The sequence below is a fragment of the Salvelinus fontinalis genome, chromosome 26 (genome assembly GCF_029448725.1).
Source record: "Salvelinus fontinalis isolate EN_2023a chromosome 26, ASM2944872v1, whole genome shotgun sequence".
Classification (NCBI taxonomy): Eukaryota; Metazoa; Chordata; class Actinopteri; order Salmoniformes; family Salmonidae; genus Salvelinus; species Salvelinus fontinalis.
Window position 1 is genome coordinate 10773414 of NC_074690.1, and position 18672 is coordinate 10792085.

Sequence of the window (18672 nt, forward strand, 5' to 3'; positions counted from 1 at the left end):
ACCTCATCAGGAGCATGCCCAGGCGTTGTAGGGAGGTCATACAGGCACGTGGAGGCCAAACACACTACTGAGCCTCATTTTGACTTGTTTTAAGGACATTACATCAAAGTTGGATCAGCATGTAGTGTGGTTTTCCACTTTAATTTTGAGTGTGACTCCAAATCCAGACCTCCATGGGTTGATAAATTTGATTTCTATTGATAATTTTTGTGTGATTTTGTTGTCAGCACATTCAACTATGTAAAGAAAAAAGTATTTAATAAGAATATTTCATTCATTCAGATCTAGGATGTGTTATTTTAGTGTTCCCTTTATTTTTTTGAGCAGTGTATATAAACAAAGTGCATATAAATCTAATTCAAAATGAATACAATCTGAACAGCATAATATAATATTGCACCATATCAAAGAAAAATAAATAACAATGTGCAAAACTGCAGCATCCCACTTAAAACATTAAACTGGTCCCTCTTTTCTCTCTCTTCTTTATTGCCATGTTGTAACCAGCAGCAAACAGCAATGCTGACCATAGTTTGCTTTCATGAGAGATTTGCATTCAGAAATGCAAGCTGCCTCACTTTAGAGGGGCTGATGCGGTTTCTTCTCTCAGTAATTATTTGTCCCGTTTTTGAGAAGACCCTCTCAGAGGGAACGAATGTGGCCACTATGCAGAGTCTCCCTGTCATGACTATAGTAAGCCGTGGGTAGACAGAGGCCTTGTTCTTCCACCAACTCAGAGGATCTGCAGATCTTTGGACGAGGGGCTCCTCCAAATAGGATCGCACCTCCATTATGGCATCTGCTGAGGGATTCCTTCATGCTGCATCCCCAGTTGCTCTCTCGTCAAATCCAAACAGAAGACGTTTGTGGCACTACTGCTGGTGCTTCTGCTCCATCTGATCCCTCTTCTTCCTGTTGCCCTGGTGCCTGAGCCAGCTGACTGCTGGGGCTGTCCCTCCCTGTTGCTGAGTTTCTTTGAAGAGCCTCATCAATCGCTCTGGCATCACTGAAGGCTAACTTCTTAAACCTGGGGTCAAGTGCAGCGGATTCTGATTGCACGTGATTATTTTCCATTCTGTATAACTTTCTGTCTATTGATGGACATAGGGTGTCCATCAACTCTGTCACATGTCCTGTGGTTACATTTTGCTTCTCTCTGGCGGCTGGCTGTGATTTGCTGCAGACCCTTACAGAGGAGTATCATTTTTGAGGCTGTCACATAGCTGAAAAGAGAGAACAGCAACTTATTAGTTCATGTTTTGTCTACTGATACTACATTCTCATCTCAGCTACACCTAGCTTCACAGTTGGGTGCACAGTTCGCATATCCCGGTGTAGATTGTGCATAGAACCAGCTTTATATGAGATTCAGTTTTGGAAAATTCTACACTGTGCTCTAACATTGTCTACATTATTAAAATGCATCCAAATGCTACTGTGCTTCCAACTCATTTTCCAGCTGTTGTTTTCACAGCTGTCCTTCCTCTCTCTCCTCGGCTGCTAAGTGCGTGACTGTGAGTGAGTTGGTTCGGCCCTCCTTCACGCATCTTTGGTTCATTGGTTGACACTGCGTGTCTGACTGACAGGAACAACAGGTGAGGCTGTTAGTCTGAGCAGACAGTCAGAAAGAATGTGTGTGCGCTTGAGCATTTAGGCCTATATTATTATTTTTATTTTTTTCGATATTTTAGTTAGTTAATTCTATTCATTTAAATATTTTGATTATTCATGCCTTTGGAGAACTACTTCTCGAGACGAGTACAACAATATATTACGTAATTTTCCTTCCATTCTTTGTTTTTACAGACGTCTTTGATTTCAATGGGTAATGGGCTGAATAAGGTATGTTATTTATTGATATATAGCCTATGTGCATGCGGTCCCAGCAAAGTTTATGCACGGTCTTCGAGTACACTAGTTCTGTAGACCGCAGGTTTCAATTAAGTATACGATGTCAATCAAGAACGCGTAGTCAGCTGTGTTTAATGTGTGTGTTCTATTGCTGCTGTAAAAACATATTACGCCTAATGTATTATATTGAATCAGGTACACAATTGCATAATATCATTTCCACTTTATGCCATAAGATTGTCAGTTTGCTGCTCTATGTACTGTACACTGTACACTTTCATTAATCTATGTGTCAATCAAAGCAGCTTTCACACACACCCGGTCTGTAGGCGTTGTGCTTTTACATTCCAACTCCTTGGCTACACAGTAGACAAATTCCATCGAAAACAAACCACATGGTTTGGTGATATTACTTGTTCTGGATGTAATGCATTGCTGTGTCTTATCACATACTGTAGGCTACATGTCATGAAAACTTTAGCGATTGACCTTTTCAAATGTTGGCTTGGTACTTGTTGTACACAACAGGTGTCATCAACTCATTTCAATTGGAAAACATTTCTGCAACCCTCATCAGTGTTATTCCAGCTGCGGGATGAGGGATAAAGATTTTTACCATGTATACACACACACACACACACACACACACACACACACACACACACACACACACACACACACACACACACACACACACACACACACACACACACACACACACACACACACACACACACACACACACAGAGAGATCCCATTTAACATTTCTTATTATCACCATTATGGAAAAACTTGTCCCGATTGGTGTTTTTAAATCACTGATGAAGGATTTTGAGGCTGATTCCCTGACCTGTCAATGTTTTTAATTTGCTGTTTTTGATTTTGTTATACTCTTGTGAATTCAATGGTTTTTACTAGATTACTTACATGTTGTCTGTCTGTAATTTTTGTAATGACTTGGTGCTGCCTATTTTGGCCAGGACGCTCTTGAATAAGAGATTTTAAACCCTTCCTGGTTAAATAAAGGTTAAATAAATAAAAAATAAAAAATATTTTGTGCGGAGTCAGAGTGACACATCTCAGTTGTCTGAGCTCACTCTCCTCTGGTATTTGGTGTCAAACTAAATATACCATCCCTGCACCTCCATGTTGTCTTTCCTTGAGTACACAGGCTATATATTTGAGTTTCGTCTTTGCTGTCAATAATGGTAGAATAAGCCAGGGGGCTTGTATTTTGAGTAGTAATATGGTTACCTAGCTATTTGGGTAATGGATGAAATGTGTGTTGTAATTATGTTAGGTTTATGTACACCAGTGAATGAATGTAAACAAGAGGTCACACATTAATATTCTATGCTTACCTTCCCGTAGGTGCTGCCTGACTTGTACTTGGGGAACTTCAAAGGTATGTGTTTCTTCCCCCACTCTACTGGTCAAAGGCTTGAGCTAAGGATAAGACAAGCGAAGACACCCTGTCATTGTTTTCCCTTCCAGTATATTTCAGTGGCACATTCACATTGACAACATTCTATGAATATTTCTAGATTCTATGAATATTTCTAGATTCTATGAATATTTCTAGATTGTAATTCGATACTTTTTTCTCACAGATGCGAGGGACAGGGAACAGTTAGCGAGGAACAACATCACACACATCCTCTCTATCCATGATAGAGCAGCCCCTATCCTGCCGGTAAGAAAACAATTCCCAGGGCACCATTTGCTAGAACAAAGCTAAATACCACCTCAGAAATGTTTTACGCATGAGGCTATTATATGAATGAATGTACACATGATGTAATGATACCCGACGCATGCATTTACACACTTTCATTAATGCTTATCCTGTATCATGCACACTTAAAATCCTGTTTCAAAATCCAATTTAGATGGATGTTAAACATATAAATCATGTTTATCATCAAAATATGCGCACACAGTTTGTTTAAGGAAATAAATTGCACTTATGACAGTCATGGGAAGAGTATGGTGTGTGTTTGCCCCTGGACCCGTCTGTCAGGTAATTCCGGACTGCAGTATGAGAGTATGGCTTAGCGTGTAGCATTAGACTATGCCCCATCCCAAACCAACCAGGTTCCCATGACTTCAATAGAAATAATCTGTTGGAGCCTGTATGAGCTCTGTGGGAGAGTGTAGGCGGGGGATTAGGCAGAGAGGAGTTTCATTTGAGTTTCTGACCCAGTGCTCTGGCTCGAGCTTGTGTGGAACTCGGTGTTCTCGCATTCTACTACCCCCTCTAGCAACTAGTAAGGTCTGTCCCCTTCCATCACTTCCTCACTACAGCTGCAATCACACCTTCACAAACACAGCCTATAGGCAAGGCCCTTGTGTGTAAGCTTACATAATGGTTCTTGCTGTTTGCAGAAACACTTGTAAGACTGAGGATTCAGCATGGATGTAATAGTGTGTAGTGAGTGGTGTTTCCAAAGATCCTGTTGTCCTACTTTGCCTATTAGATTGTGATTGTGTTAGACCGTTTACCAGTTGGCCATTGTCCTGCAGGGGATGACCTATATGTGCATCTCAGCAGCAGACCTGCCCACACAAAACCTGTAAGTACCCAAATACACAGCACCACACAGTACTCAAGGCTACCGGGTACAGAACAGAACAGCACAGGACTGAAGCGAGGTAGACCATTCATATCCATTCTATCCGGCAGATACACTCTGTGTGGGCGTCTCTAGTTCATGTTCTATTGGTATGAAAATGATGTGCTTCACATTCTCACCATTTAGCTGTGAATCAAAGCACTGAATAAATGACTAGATGACAAGGTGATTCAGCTTCTTATTTCTTATTGAGAAATCATGGAGGGATTTTTACACACTAAGATTAAGACACAAACATATGCAGAGATGTACTGAGAACCCATAACAACGTATATTATAAATACATACATAGATAGGTGGATAGATAATGTTGAAACACACGCACACACATTTACTCTGGTTAAGTGCGTAGAATGCAGGACGTCTGGTCCTCTGATATGCAGAAAGGAACAGGAAGTATGGTTCTGCACTGCAGTGTTGCCTCGTCCATCTGCACTGTGCCTCTATTTTTATAACACACACACACACACACACACACACACACACACACACACACACACACACACACACACACACACACACACACACACACACACACACACACACACACACACACACACACACACACACACACACACAGATGTCGCTGTCATTAACCCCTGTTACCCCCACGCCTCGACGCTCCAGCGCGGTGTGAAACCTGCAGGCGAAATATGAAACTGGCCCTGACTAACCAGAGATGGAGACAGACAATACTTTCTCATCCTGGTCCTGTCAGGGGGATAGATGGATGGCCCTAGAGCCTAGTAGAACACACCCATCCTTACCCCTATGGCCCTCTCATCACGCCTACCTCACCGCTCGCACACCCTTAACCACTCATCACCCCAGTTTTTATGACTAGGGAGGGGGCACGTTTTTTGGCGACTTAAGTGTTACTTGTCCTATGTGCTTTCTCTTCCACAACTGATACAATTGTGTTACCATTATGGGAATGGCAACTGGTTTGTAACGTTTTTATGACCTGCTTATGACCTTACATAACCTGTATTTGTGTCATTCTCAGGAGAATGCACTTTAAACAGAGCATCATGTTCATTCACGAGTCACGTCTCAAAGGAGAGGGTTGTCTGGTCCACTGGTGAGAAACTTTATAAAATACAAAACAACTGTATTTGTCCAACTGCGACTGTATCTCTGGGTTTAACTGAGTGCTCACAAGTGAACTCATGTGTGACTATGGTAAGCAGAAGACAGATAGATAACGCAGAATGCTATTCTTGAACTTCCCCAAACAACAATCTTGATTTGAATGTATTGTGTTTGTTAACCTATCTGAGGTATATCTGGTGAGGTTGAGGGTCTTCTGAGAAATACAGAGGAAGACCTTCCTTCGTATTCAATCTCTAATGTTGCCTTCACAGCATACCCTCCTTTCTTTGACTTCCAATTGAATGTATTGTCTTTTAATATGACCTTCTGCTGATGTCCTTTATCTCTATCATGGCCATACCCACTCCTATCCATCACTCCTTAACCACCCATCCCTCTCTCCATGGAGTCTGGCGGGTGTGTCTCGGAGTGTCACCCTGGTGGTGGCCTACATCATGACGGTGACAAGGCTGGGCTGGCAGGAGGCTCTGGCTGCTGTGAGGGTGGCTCGGCCCTGCGCTGGGCCCAACCTGGGCTTCCAGCGCCAGCTCCAGGAGTTTGAGACCAATCACGCTGACCAGGTCAATACAGAGAGGGATAGAGGAAGGATAGATGGGAAAATGTCATTCTTGGAGGAAAATGGAAGTTGTATAAAAAGTTACTTATCATTAAAAATGAATGTGTTAAAGTTCCAATGCAGCCGTTTTTATCTCAATATCAAATCATTTCCGGGTAACAAGTCGTTTCAAGGTAACAGCTAAGTTACATCACCTTACTGTGATTGTTTTCAATTAAAATGGTCAAAAAGGAACAAGAAAAGCTTCCCTTGCAATTCCACACATTTTGCTATCACATGCAGTCCGGGTGCCCGTTTGGTAATCTGGCCATGTTTCAAACACTTTCTTATTTGTCTATTAACTAATTTACCGCCTGGTGATGTCATCAAAACTCCATCCCAACAAAATAGGCTGAAAGTTCAGGCAGTCTTTTCAAACAGTTCTTACACTAAAAGGGCATTTTCATCATTTTCACAATTTCACAGTGTTATTCCAGCCTCATAATGTGGAATAAAAAACACCGGAACATTCCTATTTTTGACTGCACTGGGCCTTTAAGCATTAAAGCCTTCAGAGCGAGGAGTCAGACTATGCTGTAGTGACTTTAGAAAGAGAATACACCTGCCTCAACAGACAAGAATATTGACATACTGTATTTTGTTGTTTGTCTCTGCAGTTCAGGGAGTGGCTTTGGCAATTATACAAAGAGAGGCCCTTCAACGACGAGGATGACATCCGCATCCTGTTGGCCAAGAGTTTCAAACCCAATGGGGTGGGGGTGGAGGGGAATGTTGAGCCGTCCACACCTCCAGGATTGCAGGGTACCTGAGATCCCTTATCCAGGTCTGAAGGCTTACACTGTGGGGATGATACCACTCTGGCCCCTAGAGGGTGGGTGGGGGGGTTCTTTCTCTGTCAGTACGCTGTTAGACCAGTCTCTGTCGTTGTCCCTCGACTGGAGAAGACTGGGGGAGGATGGGTCGATGGATGCACCATTTTGAGAATGTTTATTGATATTTTATTATGGCTAATACCACTGGTTTTATTACCCCTAATTTATATACAGTATTTAGTTATACATGGCACGTTCAGCATTTGCACTTGTTTTTCTAAACCTCGAAAATGTATGATATTGTTGTCACGTCAGCTTTTTTGTGCATTAATAAAAGTATTAAAGATGAAATTATGACTGAGATGAAATGGTTATTAACTACCGGTAGGTCTGCTATGCTGTCAGATACAATGTGATGACAGACATGCTCTGTTCTGTTTACCTCTGTTTCTAGGTCTATTTCCTGTTTGTGTTGTGAAAAGGAAGCCTTGCATGACAGCAGTAAAAACAACCTTTCCAGCCCCCTCTGTCAGCATTGGAGGGATACAGAGAGCTGGGCATGAGTGCCACTGGCTCTGAAAAGTGATGCATTTGAGTTTGTCTGTTGCCTACCTACCCACACACCTACCTATAATGTAGCCCTTCTCCAATAGATATGGCATACAGCCTATGAATTAGACCCAGTTGATATTTAAGGTTATGTGCATCACACAACCACTGGAGGGCAGCAGTATAACCACGGTAAAACAAATTGAGGCTATATTGTATCTGTGAATGAAATGAAAACACACTCCACTAAAATATCCCATATTTTCGTCAATGTAATAGGCTACTGTAAATAACTTGCAGGAGGATTGACTACATTTTAATTGCCATATAACTACATTATGAAAACCACAGCACAATAACAATTATATTTTAGGACTTTATAATACAGTATTTTACAGCATAAACATATGATGGTAATGGAATCTATTGACATAATTATGATTTTAGGGAGTTTCTTTTTTGATATTGACACAGGTAATTGTTCCATTCCATGGTGACGTTTGCTTCCTGTGTTTGCCACTCGAGAGGGATTCCCCATCCACCGAGTGTAGGTTGCTCTCGATAAGCTTCAGAGAACTGCAGCTCCTCCCAGTTGCGGCACCAACACATCAAGATGTGACTGACTATATGAATAGGGCACCCGATGCTCTCACTTGAGAACAGTGTCAGTGAAATCGATTTCATCACTTGTCAGAGAAGCTCACATGGTTAGAGGTAAGGAGTTTATTCTCACTCACAGTAGGCTATAGGAAACATAAGAGAGGGGAAAGTTCTGAAGTTGATGCAGTGATGTTGATGCACTTAAGACTATTATGTTATTTATTTTATGCATGTGATTATAACACTGTTTTTCTGATTTTACTTATGAGCCTACAAATATGAATTCCATTGTCTTTGAATGAAAATAACCCAAGACATCCAGAAGGGTTTCATTCTTAAATGAAGGCCTACCTATTTTGTATGGGATTTATTTTATGCAATTCAAAAATAAGTAATAATAAATGTTTTAGTGCATATTCAATCAAAAAATATATACTATCAAATAAGTTTTGACATGATATCTTAATTTCGTGAAAGCATGGCATTTCTATAGAAGTATGACTTCCCTGATAACATTAACCATCATCTCTCAGCACCAACTGACATTGTTTTGCATTGCGTGATAACAGACTTATTGCAACGCACATTATCTTTATGCCCATCCTTCTATTGCATGTGCTTTTTGACAGAGATGAACTTAGAGGGGGACAGTGGTCTGTCAGTGAGCTGCGGCAACGGGAAACTTAGACAGTGGCTGATCGATCAGATTAACAGCAGTAGCTATCCCGGACTAGTTTGGGAGAATGGCGAGAAAAGCATTTTCAGGATCCCCTGGAAACATGCGGGCAAACAGGACTACAATCGAGACGAGGATGCTGCTCTCTTCAAGGTGCGTTTGGACCCACACACTCACTTCACCATACTTCTCTACAGTTCTTTCTTCTACTTTTTAGTTACTATATACAACTGGTGAATATTGAATATAGTGTGCAGGTACCCCATAAAGTATTGCTAACTCAATCATATTCAGTCACTCAATTCACTCTCCAAACCTAGTCTACCTGGGCAGGTGTAATTTACATTATTTTCCATAGACTACTATGTATAACAAATGATCATCTTTGTTCAAGACAATGGATATTTGTTTAAGACAAAGACCAATGCATGTTGATTTTGATGCAGGCCTACTAATGCCTTACTTATTGCCAGATACATTTAAATTGAATGCAGAGAGAAAGTGTAAATCAGTCAATTTATTATGCTGTTGATTATTGCAGGCTTGGGCATTGTTCAAAGGGAAACACAGGGAAGGAGTGGACAAACCAGACCCCCCCACATGGAAGACTAGACTGCGATGTGCTCTTAACAAAAGTAATGACTTTGACGAGCTGGTGGAGAGAAGCCAACTTGATATATCAGACCCTTACAAAGTCTACAGAATCATACCGGAGGGCGCTAAGAGAGGCAAGTTATGTTCATCTAATTGCTGTATTTACAAAGTCAAGTCCATGTCACAAGTGTAATCTTCTGTCAGAAATGTCTACTGTACCATAATTAAATTATATAGGCTACTGGCAGGGCATGTCACAGATTTCATATGTCAAAGGTAATGAAAGCACTGTCTAACTCTTAACATACCCGAGCAGAAACACATACAGCCAGCAATGTTTCATTTTGCCTCCATCGTCTAATGAGGCAGGAAGCCGAGAGGAAGCCGATGCATCTACCAAAAAGGCCTCTGAGCTTTTTTTAGAGGGCTTCGGTTTACCAGTGCAGAATGCACAGCAAACACACTTAACCTTGCATAATGAAGGCTGAAGGCTAGATAGAAGACCCCTTTCTCACTCTCATATGGCAGTCTCAGGAGTGACTCTTAGAGACCAAACCTGCAACCTGGGTGTTCAAACACTTTAATCAAAAGTTGTTATCGCAAGCTTGTATAGTTGTTGTATTCAACTGTTTGAAGGGGCTGAATAGCATGTGAGCTCTGTTGAAACAGCTCTAATAATGTTGACTATAGTGACATATTTTTTATTGAGGATTACACACATTTCTGAGGGACCTCCACATCATTTTGCATTGTGCATTGTAGATTGGAATATAGAGAGTTATATGTGTGATGTCTAATGTTACATTTCCGTAATGTAGGGATCAAGATGGCAGAGACAACGTTACATATGAGCTCAGAGAGCAACTACCCCATGCACTCTCTGTACCCAACTCTACACAGCCAGGTAACATCATTTGTTTTTCAAAGTTCTTAAGATCTTCAAAGTTCTTCACAGCTCTCGCTTCCTGCTGTGTGTGGATCAGGAACCCACCACTATCCGACTGACAGCTGTCTCCTCTCCCCCTGGCTTGTCCCAAGGTGTCTGGCAGCTACATAGTTCCCCAGGAGAGGAAGGAGTGGAAGGAGTACAGCCACACACAGGACCACCAGCAGCAACCTCAGCCTCAGCACCACCAGCCACCCCACGTTGAGCTGCAGTACAGCCAGTGCCACTACCCACCGCCACTCAGCCGACTGTGGCACACCGGGCCACACACAGATAACGGTGAGACATTGCATTGCATGGCCATGGATATGGGGTAGGCACTGATTATAGGAAAGAACAGATAATGGAGAGATACGATTACACAGTATATTTATTTGTATTTATTTATTTAACCTTCATATAAACGCAACAAGGAAACATTTCAATGGTTTTACTGAGTTACAGTTCATATAAGTAAATCAGTCAATTGAAATAAATTAATTAAACCCTAATCTATGAATTTCACATGACTGGGAAAACAGATATGAATCTGTTGGTCACAGATACCTTAAAAAGTTGGTGTGTGGATCAGAAAACCTGTCAGTCTCTGGTGTAACTACCATTTGCCTCATGCAGCGCGACACATCTCCTTCGTATAGATTTGAGCAGGCTGTTGATTGTGGCCTGTGGAATGGTTTCTCACTCCTTTTCAATGGCGGTGCGAAGTAGCTCTATATTTGCGAGAAGAGAAATACGCTGTCGTACATGTCGATCCAGTCCAGAGCATCCCAAACATGCTCAATGGGTGACATGTCTGGTGTGTATGCAGGCCATGGAAGACCTGGGACACTTCCAGGAAATGTGCTCAGATCCATGCGACTTGGGGCCGTGCATTATCATACTGAAACATGAGGTGATGGCGGCAGATGAATGGCACAACAATGGCCTCAAGATCTCGTCACGGTATCTCTGTGCATTAAAATTGCCATCGATAAAATGAAATTGTGTTTGTTGTCCATAGTTTATTCCTGCCCATATTATAACCCCACCGCCACCATAGGGCATGTGAAGTATCCGCATGTGGAGATCCTAGGCTGGCGTGATTACACAGGGTCTGCAGTTGCGAGGCTGGTTGGACGTACTGCCAAATTCTCTAAAACATTACATTTTCTGGCAAGAGCTCTGGTGAGCATTCCTGCAGTCAGCATGACAATTGTACGCTTCCTCAAAACTTCAAACATCTGTGGCATTGTGTTGTGTGACAAAACTGCACATATTAGAGTGGCCTTTCATTGTCCCCAGCTCAAGGTGCACCTGTATAATGATCATGCTGTTTAATCAGCTTCTTGATATGCTACACTTGTCAGGTGGATGGATTATCTTGGCAAAGGATAAACCCTCACTAACAGGGTTGTAAACGAATTTTAGCACAAATTTGAGAAAAATACGTTTTTTGTGCCTACAGAACATTTCTGGGATCTTTTATTTCAGCACATAAAACATGGGACCAACACTTTAATGCTGCATTTATATACTTTTTTCAGTGTACTGTGTGAATGTATTTATAAACTGGGTGTTTCAAGCCCTGAATGCTGATTGGCCGACCACGGACATGACAAAACATTTCTTTTTAATGCTCTAATTACTTTAGAAACCAGTTTATAATAGCAATAATGCACCTTTGGGGTCTGTGGTATATGGCCAATATACCACGGCTAAGGGCTGTTCTTATGCACGACGCAATGCGGAGCACATTGCATCGTGCGTAAGAACAGCCCTTAGCCATGGTATATTGGCCATATACCACACCCCCCCTGGCCTTGCTGGATTGAATCCCAGAGCTGACAAGGTACAAATCTGTCGTTCTGCCCCTGAGCACTCCTGAGTCCTGAGCACTCTGGAGCAGGTTTTCATCAAGGATCTCTCTGTACTGTGCTATGTTCATCTTTCCCTCGACCCTGACTAGTCTCCCAGTTCTTGCCGCTGAAAGACATCCCCACAGCATGATGCTGCCACCACCATGCTTCACCGTAGGGATGGTAACAGGTTTCCTCCAGACGTGATGCTTGGTATTCAGGCCAAGGAGTTCAATCTTGGTTTCATCAGACCAGAGAATCTTGTTTCTCATGGTCTGAGAGTCCTTTAGTTGTTTTCTGGCAAACTCCAAGCAGGTTGTCATGTGCGTTTTACTGAGGATTGGCGTCCTTCTGGACAGTCTACCATAAAGGCCTGATGGGTGGAGTGCTGCAGGGATGGTTGTCCTTCTGGAAGGTTCTCCCATCACAGAGGAACTCTGGAGCTCTGTCAGAGTGACCATCAGGTTCTTGGATACCTCCCTGACCAAGGCCCTTCTCTTCCGATTGCTCAGTTTGGCCGGGCGGCCAGCTCTAGGAAGAGTCTTGGTGGTTCCAAATGTCTTCCATTTAAGAATGATGGCCAGTGTGTTCTTGGGGACCTTAAATGCTGCAGAAATATTGGTACCCTTCCCCAGATCTGTGCCTCGACACAATCCTGTCTCTGAGATCTACGTATAATGCCTTCGACCTCATGGCTTGGTTTTTGCTCTGACATGCACTATCAACTGTGGGACTTTACATAGACAGGTGTGTGCCTTTCCAAATCATGTCCAATCAATTGAATTTACCACAGGTGGACCCCAATAAAGTTGTAGAAACATCTCAAGAATGATCAATGGAAACAGGATGCACCTGAGCTCATTTTCAAATCTCATAGAAAAGAGTCTGAATACTTATGTAAATAAGGTATTTCAGTTTTTTATTTACAAACATTACTGAAAACCTGTTTTCGCTCTGTTATTATGGGTTATTGTCTGTAGATTGATGAGTAAATAGTTAATTTAATCCTTTAGAATAAGGCTGTAATGTCACAAAATGTGGAAAAAGGGGTCTGAATACTTTCCAAATGTATTGCATATATATACAATAACAGTCAAAAGTTCTTATCTCAATTGGGTTGAGGTCAGGTGATTGTGGAGGCTAGGTCATTTGATGGAGTACTCCATCATTCTCCTTCTTGGTCATATAGCCCTTACACAGCCTGGAGGTGTGTCGGGTCATTGTCTTGTTGAAAAACAAATGATAGTCCCACTAAGTGCAAACCAGATGAGATGGCATATCGCTGCAGAATGCTGTGGTAGCCATGCTGGTTAAGTGTGCCTTGAATCCTAAATAAATCACAGACATTATCACCAGCAAAGCACCTCCACACCATCACACCTCTTCCTCCATGCTTCCCGGTGAGAACCACACATGTGGAGATCATCTGTTCACGTACTCTGCGTCTCACAAAGACACCGCGGTTGTGTGTATGTGTATGTGTGTCCAAACTTTTGACTGGTAGTGTATATATATATATACATAAATGACAGTGTACTATTGTATAGGCTAAGGTCATGACAAACACACACGTTGTAAAAAAAGCTTTTGGTTGACAGTGAAGGCTTTGGTGGCTGCCACTTCTACAAAATATTGAGGGCTTTATTTGACATGCTCTAGTCAGGTTCCTCCTGAGATTAAATCATGACAAAAAGGTGTAGTGCTTTATCCGCGATGAAATGTACTCTGTAAACACTAATTCATTGGTTAATAACAATACTCCTTTCATCTTTTCCTCCTAGGTTATCAGTTCACTGGCTCCTTCTATTCATACTCCTCCTCAGAGTCCCACCCCACAGCCTTTACAATGGACCACAACATGGCCACCCTTTCTGGTAAAGACATATTTATTCTATTACTACTACATGACTTAGTTACTACTGCTGCTGCTGCTGAAGCTGCTGCTACTGCTACACCACCAAAACAGTGCAATGACAGCTGGACACAAAGGGCAGGAGTAGTAAGATGTAGTGGAGTGTACTGAATTGTTATCTCTTGTTACCAACCACTAGAAACTAAAAGCTATTTATAGGACAATTACTTCCCTAATCTGGGGTTTAATAAGGTTAGTTGTTTGTTCTCATATTAAGTGTTTTCTATGAGTATATTGTTGATGTTTTAGATGGTTCACTGTAGAGACCAGTAACCTGATTATGAAAGTCGTAAAGTTCAGTAGTTTGCTAACTTCCCTCATTCACTTTCTTTCTATGTACACTGTTTATACATTCGTTTTCAGACAGCTGTCCGGCTTGTTTTATTTGGAATACTTCTACTCGCTTGTTTATTCTCTAACAACCCCCCTCTCTCCTCCAGACTTCCGACTGCATGTGTCCCTGTTCTACCGTGAGGCTTTGGTCAAGAAGGTAACTACCTCTGGTCCTGAAGGCTGCCAGATCACCTCTTCTTCCTCCTCCTCTTCCTCGTCTTCCTCTCCATCCTCCCCCTGCCCTGAGGACAAGCTGTACAGCGGTGCAGAAGTGGTGCTGTTCCCGTCCCCTTACCCCGAGTCACAGAGGAGGGGGGCGGAGAAGCTACCCAACGTCCTGGAGAGGGGCGTGCTCCTGTGGATGGCGTCAGATGGGCTCTATGCCAAGCGGCTTTGCCAGAGCCGAGTGTACTGGGAGGGCCCGCTGGCCCCGTACACGGACAAACCCAACAAACTGGAGAAAGAACAGACCTGCAAGCTGTTTGACACTCAGCAGTTCCTCACTGGTGAGAAACAGTATTTTGATTGTGATGCTTATGATGACGCTGATTATGATGATGATAATGGGGGTGATGATGATGAAGATGATGATCGGAGGAGGCGTACTGTAGAATGTAAAGTCCCTCTCCATACTGTGGTATCAGTGGGTAAGAGACTTGTCATGTTCTTATCGGCGGCCTATCCGTGGTGTCTCTCCATGAAACAGCCCCCGTTTTCAGGTGCAACACTCATTTTTCACACCAAAGACTTCCTTGCAAATGACTGCAAAAAGGTTTCACTGACTCCTCTTTCTGATTCTGTGAACCTTATTCTCTCAGCAAAGCATATTCCTTGCAGTGCTACTGTATCACAATACCCAGCCCTCTTCAGCTGAAGGTGCGTCCTTCATGAGCAAAATAGCTGTTTTCAGCTGTTAGAGGGCAAACTGGTGATTTGGGGTGAAATAAAGTGAGAAACTCATTGTATACTCCCTCCCTCCTTCCAGAAATGCAGGGGTATGCACAACATGGCCGTCCCATGCCCAGGCACCAGGTGGTGCTGTGTTTCGGCGACGAGTACCCAGATCCCCAACGCCAGACCAAGATGATCACAGCACAGGTACAGTATACTACATACTTATCACTGTTTAAATGCATTACAATAACAGTCCAACATGAGAAAGGTTTAAACTACATGATTTCTCTATAGCCTGCCTAGCCTTGTTAGTCATGATGTGAAAGAAAGGACTCTATCAACCGGTTCCAAATCGCTCCCTCCCCCTTGACCCCAACTCATCGATGTTTGTAGATCTGCAGGGTCCGGATTGATATATACAGTGCAGTGCATATTGCTTACACCTTACAGATTTGCAGAAACTAGAGGGAGGGGTAGGGAGAGATTTGGTAAATGTGAGCAATCTTTATTCGTTGTCATTCATCATTCATAGTGTGACCTCTGTATGTGTTGCAGGTGGAGCCAATGTTTGCCAGGGACCTGTTGTACTTCACCCAGCAGAACAGCAGTCACTACCTTAGGGACTATGAGCTCCAGGGACACACAGAGAGCTCCCCTCCAGCTATAGGAGACTACCAGAGGACCCTCCAACACATGCAGGAGTAACACATACAAACATGCCTCAGGAGCCATGGACATGCATGTAGATAGACCAATGAGCTTAACTTCACAACTACTGTAATATATACAGTATACTCAGGTCTTGGACTAAAATGCCTCACTGTGATTTCAACGTAAGACTGGACTGTGCCTCCATCATCCGTGTCAACAGTTTGAGCCAAAGATGATCAAAGATGAAAGTATCTACCCTAGTTTGTACAGCCTTACAATTATGTTTCTAATCATCATTTATTTGTCTTTTTTTAAACAATATGGAAAACTGATTAAGTATTTTTTTATTTTATAAATCTTTACATGGCACTTCTGTTGTAATAGTTTTGTTTCAATGTCTAAGTGAATGTGTTTGATTGATTGGTTGATTTGCAAAACCTGCTCGAGGTAGCTGTAGATAATTGAAGTGATTGGTTTTAGGCTGACACTAGCATTGGTTCCCACTTGATCCTTGATACATTATAGCTACAAAGTGTGTGGTGTGTTTAGGCTTATCACAAGAGATAGTGTGTTTTCCGGGGACATCTGTAGGAAACCCACAACACCCCCTAACCTGTGGTAGTGGTGTGGGGGGCGGAGGTAGCCTGCCCCTGTCTCTCTCTCCCCATCTCTCTCTCTTTCTTTGTCTCCCTCTACATTTTCTCTCTTGCTAACACTTGTTTTCAACGAGAGAGGGATGCATGTGTTTGTGTAGGTTTGTGTGGATGTGTGTGTGTGTGCGGGCGTGCATGTGTGTGTCTGCATGTGAGATTGTGACAGTGTATAGGATGCGGTTTGAGGGGACGAGGACCAATGTGAAGCAGAGGGCGACTGACAGAAGCAGGAAGCACCGGTCACAGGTGCACAGGAAGTGGAGTAGCCCTCAGGAGAAAGGGAGAAGAGGCTTAATGTGACCCATTTCCAGAAGCTAGGCATATGTTGCACGTCACTACTTCACAGGAGAGGCATTTTAAGGAATTTTTTTATTTTTTATATCAAAATCATTTTTTGGGCAGAAATGCTTTTTGGAGCATGTGAACTTTCATGTGCCTTAATAACAAATGTGTATGCCATCTGTAAATACGAATAAAATGGTTAAATTACAAGCCTAGTTGGTTTATCCACGAAAAAAAGACAGAAACCTTCCGATAGCCATGATTGGCTGAGATATGCCGAGAGATGAGTTTGGATTGATCTGCCATGAGGCACGTTTCTGTCTATAACATAAGCTGCTCAGTATGTGTTGATAATCCATGCTACGGCGGCCTTTTTGAAATAGATAACATTAGCCATGGAGAACTGCAAAAGGGTTGCTACTGTTCTCAACAACATTGTTGCCCTGAATTTAGCAGGCACTATAGACAAGTTCTGTGGGGAAAAGTTGTGATGGACTACTTTCTGCACACGGTCAGTGTGAACCGGAGTGACATGACACAACGGGCCAAATAAGCTGTAGCTAGCTACAAATGAAATGGAAAAGACGCAGGACGTCTTAGTTAGTTAAAGTGGTTCCAGTCTGCAGTGAAGCGTTCATCCATGTATACAGATAACTGTCTAGCTACATTTTCAGGTATTTTACGTTTCAAATTTTGTCAGACAGTCATTTTCATTGCAAGTTAAAGCTTAATTTTCACTAGCTAGCAACCGTTAGCTTACTGGCTCGCTACCTAATGTTACGTGTATGATCTGTATAGTAATATTATTTGTATCTCAGAAATCCATTTGCATTGCTAGTTATAGCCTAATGTTAACTAGCTAGCTAATGGTGAACCTACTTGGTTAGCTTAAGCTACCTGCAGATTCATACTACAGCCACAGACAGAACAATGAGACAGATATTTCACCGGATGTATAAATGTGAAGCATCCGGTTGGCGTTTCCACTCTCTACCAAATATGTGACCCGTTTCAGGAAACTAGGCATATGTCTCGGGTCACTACTTTACACGAGAGCCATTTGAACGTAATCTTTATCTATTTTTATCAAAATGCATATTTTGGCAGAAATGTCTTCTGGAGTTTGTGAACTTTCATGTGCCTTAATAACAAACATGTATGCCATCTGTAAATACGAATAAAATTGTTAAATTACAAGCCTAGTTGGTTTAGCCAGAGAAAAGCGAGCAACCTTCCCGCTAGCCATGATTGGCTGAGATAATGAGTGTGCTTGGACATGCTGAGAGATGAGTTCGGATTGGTCTGCCATATACCGCCCTTCTGTCTATTTGAGCTGGTTAGTATATGTAGGTAATCCTGTCTAATCAGCTTTATAAAAATATATATTTCTTAGTAGAACTGCATAAGTGTTGCTCTCCACTTTCTGGAGGACCGAGTTTTGAAATCAGTGGAATTAGAGTATGATAGCTAAGGAGATGGAGAAAACACATGTCTCTGGATTAAATATGCAAACCAAAGGCAACCATGGCATCTGTGACAGGGAGAAGCGTCCAACCATGATGTATACGGGTAAGATATTCTAGCTAGCTACATTTCCAGATATTACAGGTTTCAAAATTTTTCATTTCAAGTTGTTAAAATGTACTCTTAGCTAGCTATCTAACGTTAGCTGGCCGGCTGGCTCGCTAGCTAACACTATGTGTATGATCTTATTATTTGTATCTCAGAGCCATTTGTTTGGCTAGTTATAGCCTAATGTTAGCTAGCTAACATTGAACCTGG

General features: G+C 42.3%; 2 protein-coding genes across 3 annotated transcripts in view; both read left to right on the plus strand.

The window, feature by feature from the left end:
• Positions 1–7508, plus strand: part of LOC129823642 (dual specificity protein phosphatase 22-B-like) — a 23648-nt gene extending 16140 nt beyond the window's left edge. The window contains exons 2-10 of the mRNA XM_055882510.1: positions 1475–1595; positions 1807–1842; positions 3223–3256; positions 3462–3544; positions 4375–4424; positions 5491–5565; positions 5986–6157; positions 6810–6976; positions 7420–7508. Of these exons, the coding sequence (XP_055738485.1) occupies positions 1822–1842; positions 3223–3256; positions 3462–3544; positions 4375–4424; positions 5491–5565; positions 5986–6157; positions 6810–6962 (588 nt within the window). The 5' untranslated portion in view covers positions 1475–1595; positions 1807–1821 and the 3' untranslated portion in view covers positions 6963–6976; positions 7420–7508. The remainder of the gene's footprint in view (positions 1–1474; positions 1596–1806; positions 1843–3222; positions 3257–3461; positions 3545–4374; positions 4425–5490; positions 5566–5985; positions 6158–6809; positions 6977–7419) is intronic.
• On the plus strand, positions 7459–18037 carry LOC129823641 (interferon regulatory factor 4-like). Of its 2 annotated transcripts, XM_055882509.1 has the most exons (9): positions 7459–8228; positions 8744–8943; positions 9332–9518; positions 10203–10288; positions 10423–10609; positions 13947–14039; positions 14518–14916; positions 15396–15508; positions 15860–18037. In XM_055882509.1, exons 1-9 carry the CDS (start codon positions 8219–8221, stop codon positions 16007–16009), a joined length of 1425 nt encoding a protein of 474 aa, XP_055738484.1. In that variant the 5' UTR covers positions 7459–8218; the 3' UTR covers positions 16010–18037. The 2 variants fall into 2 exon arrangements, with proteins under 2 accessions (XP_055738484.1, XP_055738483.1); XM_055882508.1 differs by lacking the exon at positions 7459–8228 and having other exon boundaries at positions 8728–8943.
• Positions 18038–18672: the final 635 nt, after the last annotated feature.

What these genes read in the sequence shown, in the direction of transcription:
- LOC129823641 (XM_055882508.1), top strand. Translation starts at nt 8,728, where the DNA reads ATGTGCTTTTTGACAGAGATGAACTTAGAGGGGGACAGTGGTCTGTCA. An exon ending in ACCGGAGGGCGCTAAGAGAG is followed by an intron (nt 9,519 to 10,202) that starts GCAAGTTATGTT and finishes TCCGTAATGTAG; the next exon opens with GGATCAAGATGGCAGAGACA. An exon ending in CACTCAGCAGTTCCTCACTG is followed by an intron (nt 14,917 to 15,395) that starts GTGAGAAACAGT and finishes CCCTCCTTCCAG; the next exon opens with AAATGCAGGGGTATGCACAA.